This window comes from Corvus kubaryi, unplaced genomic scaffold, assembly GCF_017639235.1.
Source record: "Corvus kubaryi isolate FWS band 111438036 unplaced genomic scaffold, C.kubaryi_AGA036_p1.0 37264, whole genome shotgun sequence".
Taxonomy (NCBI): Eukaryota; Metazoa; Chordata; class Aves; order Passeriformes; family Corvidae; genus Corvus; species Corvus kubaryi.
Genome location: NW_024581079.1, coordinates 1648785 through 1656198, shown reverse-complemented (window position 1 = coordinate 1656198; position 7414 = coordinate 1648785). Strand labels below are relative to the sequence as shown.

Below are 7414 nucleotides of genomic sequence, written 5' to 3'. Positions count from 1 at the left end.
CCGGCTGGCAGGGGGTGGAGGGCGGCGCTCTAGCCCGCCGGCTTCTCCTCTATGGTAGCGCCCAGTCCTCCGACCGGCACCACGCGCGGTAGGAACGCACCGGGAATTCGCTGTGGGAAACGACGGGAACGCGGCGGTGGGAGGACAGAGGAGAATACGCAAAATGCCCCACGGAGCGGGAGTTGTGCGGGTTTGTAGCTGGGCACACCCTTCGGATTCCCTGGAGCAGCCCGCACGCCGCCTTTCCCGCAGGGATGGGCCGCAGAGAGAGCGAGGCAGGAGCCCCAGGCCCAAACTGGGTTTGCTGTGGGCAACACCAAAGCGCGGCACGTGGATGTGTAAATCCGGGAACACACAGCGGGATCCGCGGGATATCCCACCCCATTGAGGACTTCACGGAATTCCAGAATTGTTCCCGTAGGAGGAGATCTTAAAGCTCATCTCGTTCCACCCCTTGCCATGGACGGGGACACCTTCCACTAGCCCAGCTTGCTCCAAGCCCCGTCCAACCTGGCCCGGGCTCACCGAGAACATGCAAAAGAAAACAGGGGCCTTTCCTGCGAGATTTCAGCAAGCAGAAGCATATCTAATGCGAACAAATGGAAAGAGAAAAGGCTGATTATGATTCCATGAGGCAGCAGGACAACCTGAGTTAAAATTCCTCTGGAACAGGCTTCATGGACGCCAAACCACCACACAAATCATTAAACCTCAGCAAGGTTGGAGAGGCAGGAGAGCAGTTTATTATTATTATTATTATTATTATTATTTTGAAGACACCTAAATGTCTCTCCTCACTTAATAGCTCTTCTGCACAGTTTGGTGACATTAAAAGGCATTTTTTCCCCCCTCATTTACCAAGTTTATCTACCAAAAAGAAGTACTAAAAAGAAAGCTGAGGCCACAGACTTCCAGTACCCACAGAGAAAGAGCTGAAGTTAAGGGAGCAGGATGAAGGGACAGATGCTGCCCAGCCCTCAGCAAACAGCTGGAATTTCAGTGATGGGATTTTTATAAGCTTGTACAACAAAAAAACCCACAGCTACTCTATCACAAGCATAAGTTTTTGAGCCAGCTGCCCTGCTACCTCCAATTCTGCAATAGTGCAGGACAAAAAAAAATCCCATTTCTGCATTAAAAAAGTATATTTTGGACAACTTTATCATAATATGAAAAAAGACATATAAACCTGAAGTATTTAAACCCTATCCTAAGCACTGTATCGTGTTCCAGCCCCATGTCAAGGGCGTGACGCTGCCCAAGGGATTGACTGAATTTGCAACACAAGCTAAACACTTAAAACCTGTATCTCTGTTCCTTCTCTCAGACACATCTTAAAAGGAAACTTTTATGCTCACAACTGGCATGAAAATACACTGAATTATTTACATCATTTGAGTTAAAACAGAGGGGCAAGACCAACTAGAGCCAGGAATGAACACTCCATGTCCCAACACATGGATGAATGCTTAGGGCACAGGGCTAAAGAAGAAGAAAAAAAGATAATACAAACAGTAAGTTTTTTAAAAAGGCTAACAACAGAGAGACAACTTAATCTCAACTTAAAATGGTTTGATTCAGACACAGCTCAATCCCTGCAGATACAGTTTTGACTTGTGCAAGCAGAATGTCAAAGACAACAAGCAACTTTGGTAAATATCCTCTGAAGTTTCAAAGAACCCTCTGGGACTGGCATGTTCATTGGTTCACTAATAAAACAGCAAATCCAAGGACAGACAGAGAGTGAGGTGTGACGAGCATCCTTAAACTGTTCTCCAAAAGATGCTGTGTCTTAGCACCCTCCACCTGGCTGCTGCTGGTACACTTCAATCTTCATCTTCCATCTCCATCTGTGGGAGTAACACAGGAATTATTTTAACGTTTTAAAAATACAGAAATTAAAAGTAATACAGAAAACTTGAAAGACACATGGTGACAAAAGCACTTGGCTGTCTGCTCATAGAGCCATAGAGTACTTCAGGAATAACTTCAATTAACTAACACATGAAACACTTTCCATCAGTCACCCTGAACAAATCTGTTAGAACATGCTAAACTCACAGCAACTATTTTGGGATCATTTTAATTTCCAAGTCCCTTTGATCATCACTCAGACATCTGAATATCTGTGTAGCAATTTGCAGTAAGAGTGTTTTTCATACCTGTGCAGGTGTGTCTGCTTCTTTAATTGGTTGTCCATCAAACAGGAACATAACCTGCCTCATTGACAAGCTTTGCAAGTTCAAAGTTATTAATATGAGAAACCACACTTGTGTTTCTGAATCCAAACTATGTATTCATGGATTTACTGTCAGAGCACATGTTAACAAAATTAACACTCAAAAGATGAGGGGGATGGCAGAAGATAGATTTAAATTAGGTAATAGGACGAAATTCTTCCCTGTGAGGGTGGTGAGACCCTGGCACAGGTTGCCCAGGGAAGCTGTGGCTGCCCCATCCCTGGAAGTGTTCAAGGCAAGGTTGGACGGGGCTTGGAGCAACCTGGGCTAGCAAAAGGTGGCCCTGCCCATGGCAGGGGGTGGAACAAGATGGGCTTTAAATTCTGTTCTAACTCCAAGCCATTCTGTGATTCTATGATTAAGATTTAACTATCAGGACACTGAGGGTATTTGTCTTGCTGTCTACACTGAGGAAGGTCAAATGCTGGTAATTTAATGTTGCCCTTAAAACCTGAGTTGCCACACGACTGAATCCTGTTCTGACAACGTTTAATCACGAGGAAGTCTTTGTTCCCTGCATCAGGGATTGAGGACCTTGCTCTGCCCTCTAAAATCCTTCCAAATCTGTGATTCACACTTCTGTCACACTGAGGAATGCTCCCTGTACCTCTCCAAAAACCCAGAGAGCCGTCAGGGTACAGCAGGCACAGAGCAGGGCAGAGTGTAAAGTTTGAATAAGCAAGAAAGGATCCTGAAAGTAACAGACAAGGGGAAACACCAGCAAACAAAATCCAACTCCGTTTCCAAAGCCGTTCAGATGCCCACCCTCTGCTCTGCATAAAGCAAAGGCATCTGGAGCTCCAGGCTCAGGAGCTGAGCTGTGGGGATACATCCTTCTCCTGTTCAGTTCAGGATGGCACTGAGGAACAGCCTGTAACACAGAGCAGCCAGTGAACACCTGTGGAACACAGCGGTCTCAACTGTGCAATAGGCAGCAGGAGACACAGGAAGGGAGAAGGAAAAAATCCAGAAGGAAGCTGTGGCACAGAGAATTTATTTTGTGCCGTTTTCCAAACAGAACATGCACTCCAAGTTGATGAAGTTTTTGGAGATGACAGGACTAAGAGTTAGTGAATTGTGTCAGAGCCAGGATCGGAACTGGAGGAATTTTGGTAACTGTCACGGGACATTAGGGAGCACCTGAGGAGAAGAGGCACCTTCCATGCACCGATGAGAAGAACTCCACACCGAGGAGCTGCCAGCATCCCAGCTCCTCACTCTCCCCCACACCTGGATACCCTCGCCCTGCCCACAAGCGTGTTCTGCGAGCCGGGCAGAGAAGCAGGAGGGTTCCACCAGCACGGGGATGCTTCCCCGGGGAGAGCGGGGGCGGCCGGGCTGGCGGGAGCCCCCCGGGGCCGCGGGAGCCCCCGGGCCGTGCCCGCGCCTACCTGTGGGCAGCAGTACCCCTTCCTGAGCTTGCTCAGCGGGCTGTGCCGCTTTATCCTGAGCTGCACCACGGAGCCGTCCTGTCCGGCAGCTTTCAGGTCGATGTGCTCGTTCTCCGCTTTCCCGCCTTCCTGGACGGAGAGCCGCAGGATGCGGAGGCTCAGGGCCGGCTGAGCCGCGGGGTCCCGCTCGGGCCGGACACCGCCCGCCCCGTCCTCGGCCGGCCCCGCTCCTGCTCCCCCCGGCCGGGACGCCTCGGCGGCCTCGCTCCGCGGGCGGGGCGGGCCCGCACCGCAGCCGCGTCCCGGGACACGGAGGGGCGGCCGCCGCTCCCCTCCCTCCCCTCCTCCCTCCGGCTCCTCCCGCTCCTCTCCCGCCTCACTTTGGGCTTCTCCTCCGACGTGGCCGGGGCTCACCGGGGCCCGCGCTGCGGGGCGCGGCCGGCGGCCAAGGGGGCGCTGGGCCGCACGGGGGCGCTGTGCGCCGGCGCGGGAGCGGCGTGAGGGGGGCGCCCGGGACAGCCCTGGACAGCCCGGGACAGCCCTGGACAGCCCCTGGACAGCCCCTGGACAGCCCCTGGACAGCCCAGGACAGCCCCTGGACAGCCCGGGACAGCCCTGGACAGCCCCTGGACAGCCCCTGGACAGCCCCAGGACAGCCCTGGATAGCCCCTGGATAGCCCTGGATAGCCCCTAGACAGCCCCTGGACAGCCCAGGACAGCCCCAGGACAGCCCTGGACAGCCCCTAGACAGGCCCTGGACAGCCCAGGACAGCCCTTGGACAGCCCGGGACAGCCCTGGACAGCCCCTGGACAGCCCCTGGACAGCCCCAGGACAGCCCTGGATAGCCCCTGGATAGCCCTGGATAGCCCCTAGACAGCCCCTGGACAGCCCCTGGACAGTCCTGGATAGCCCTGGATAGCCCCTAGACAGCCCCTGGACAGCCCCTGGACAGCCCCTGGACAGCCCAGGACAGCCCTTGGAAAGCCCCTGGACAGCCCTAGACAGCCCCTAGACAGCCCAGGACAGCCTCTGGACAGCCCGGGACAGCCCGGGACAGCCCCTGGACAGCCCTGGACAACCCCTGGACAGCCCCTGGACAGCCCAGGACAGCCCCAGGACACCCCACGACAGCCCAGGACAGCCCAGGACAGCCCTGGATAGCCCTGGACACCCCGGAACAGCCTCCGGACACCCCGGGAGCCCTGTCTGAGCACCCCCGAGACACCCCAGAACAGCCAATGCTGGGGTGTTCAGATCCCCTGAAGGGGAGAAGAGGCAAGTTTGCCTCGATCCACAGTTGCGGAAAGAATTCGATTCTAAACATACCCGAAAGAGAGATTAAAACACAAACGAGGTTAAATGTTGGGATCCAAAGTGATATTTCAGCTTTTTTGCCCTTTAAAAATTTTTTTAACTTTATTCTTCCATAAAAGAGAAAAGAAAGAAGATTGAAAAGTGGGAAAATGCCAAGAATAATGACGTGAAGCACAGGAAAGGGGTTACCGCCACCATGGGTCCAGCGCTGGCTTACAGGGTGCAATGGGTCTTTCCCCGGCAGAGTCCCTCCGACAGCGGCCCAGCGAGGGAGCAGAGCCGGGCAGCAGCACCAGCGCTGTGGGAAGGCACGAGCAGCCTCACAGGAGCAGCCGGGCAGCCGCGGGCAGCACACACAGCGAAGACTCCCACACTCAGTGGATTTAGCAGCTGCAGCTTCTGTGGCAGGCTAGGCACTTCATGATAGGGTTTTGAGAGTGGCAACGTCATGCCCACCTCAAAGCAGCAGCACGTCCGTGGGCAGATTCATCTTTGCTGCCTTCAAGTTCATTGGCTGCTCGTTGGAATCCAGCTGAAGTTCGCCTGACCTATCAAAAAATTTATTGCTTGCTTTTCTCACGTATCAAAGCTTTGCTGCTTGGTCTCCCGATGTATCAACTGCAAGCTCTCTTCGTCACTTCGAACAGGGTTTATTTTCCAAAATAAAGCAGGAACTAAAGTTTTTGTTAGAGGCAGTTTAAAACTTTAATTTTCAAACTTCAATCTTCGAAGAGGCAATGAAGACACATTCCTTACTCTTTACTCGTTCACTACATGGGGCCAGGTGAGAGGAGGCAGCGGGGCAGGAGGTTGGTGCTGCCGGAGGTGCCCCTGACGGTAGGAGTGGAAAGGGCTCCGGACTTCTTCAGAGGAAACCCCCTAAATATGAGGTCCATCCCGCCTGAGTCCACTTCTCTCACAGGCAGCGCTTTCAGCTGGTGGCTGTGCCAGGGCTGCCTCCTCCAGCCTGGAGGGCCTCCTTGGGGTTGAAGACTTTCCCAGCACAGCGGTGTTGTGGGGCCAGGAGAGAGGAGGTTCTGCCCCAAACCTCCATCTCAGCCTGTCCTCACCCTGGCCGTGAGGAAAGCAGAAACTGGTCCCTTCAGAATATGCTCTGAGTCTCAAGGGATTTTCCCTTTTCCATTCCCTTTCCTGGCTGCACCCCCTCAGAGATGAGCAAAGTGGCACAGAAGCAACCAAGAATGGCCCCTCTCTTCCACTTCCAACATCCACATTCCTCCACCTCTACCAGTTCTTCAGCCATATTGATACTATTAAAGTATCAAATAGCACATCCTGTGAGCTCCAAGAAACACGAACGGTGGCTCTACAAAACTGCACGGCCTTAGATCATCTGCTTGCAAGCCAAAGAAAAATGTGAGCTATTATAGGACAGGAATGTTGACCTTACATCAGTGATGGGTTTGAAATCCAACAGTCGGGAATCACCTCAGTAGAAAGAGCAGTAGAAGGGCGGCAGAAAGAAGAAAATTCTTCTTGGTGGGAGTGGCTTACCATGGCTGCCAAATTGGAGACTGCTATGAAATGCATTTGTGGCAGTCACCGTGTCGTGGTTTGGCTAAAAGCCAGGCACCCACGAGAATCGTAAGGAAGGGCTCATGAGTTGAGATAAGGATTAGGAGAAAAACACCTTAAGGGCAAAACAGGTTCAAAACTTAAACGGTATAAAGAAAATTTATTATTAACAGAGTCAGAGGAGGATAATGAGGAATAAAATAAGCCTTTTGAACACCTTTTTCCCCCCAGTCCCTCCCTCCTTCCCACCAACAGTGCAGGGAGACAGGACACGAGAGTTTTGGTCAGTTTCTCACTCGAAAAATCTTTCTTCAGTTCGCTTAGGGAAAGGAGTTGCTTTTTCTGCTGTGCCGTGGGGTCATTCCCATGGGAGACAGTTCTCTGTGACCTTTTCTAGCGTGGCTCTAATGTTCACAAACACCAGTCCCACCCGACCTGCTGTAACGTGAGTCCCTCCCGTGGGCAAAGCAGTCTTCCCGAAACTGCATAGCGTGGGTCATTTAGTTCATGGGGCGGAGTCTTTTAAGGACAAGCTGTTCTGGTTTAGAAGCAAAAGTTCTCTTTCTCTATCTCTGGAAGCAAGGGTCTTCTCTCTCTGCTCGAATTTCCCACTGGATTACAGCTTTTTAGCATCCACCTGCTCCGGTGTGAGCACTTTTTATCACGGGCGGTGAGTGGATCTCTGCATCCCCCCGTGCACTTCATGGATTATAGGGAAACAATTTGTTGTATTATAGTCCTCACCACAGCTTGCAGAGAGATCTCGACTCTGACACCTGGAACACCTCACCCCACTCTTCCTTTGCACTGACCTTGGTGTTGCTATGTTGGTTTTCTCCATGTGTCCTCACTTTCTCCTTTTCTCTGACTAAGAAGAAAAAAACTGCTGCTCCCAAGTACCACTGGCAACAAATTCCACCAGTTCAAGGATT

General features: G+C 52.2%; 1 protein-coding gene across 1 annotated transcript; it reads right to left on the bottom strand.

Annotated features, from left to right (window-relative positions):
• Positions 1-1557: 1557 nt before the first annotated feature.
• LOC121662874 (small ubiquitin-related modifier 3-like) lies at positions 1558-5144 on the bottom strand. The gene is given in 5 exon segments (XM_042024507.1): positions 1558-1829; positions 1831-1850; positions 3632-3760; positions 4012-4023; positions 5136-5144. Coding segments are annotated over 5 exon segments (207 nt in total). The 3' UTR covers positions 1558-1792.
• Positions 5145-7414: the final 2270 nt, after the last annotated feature.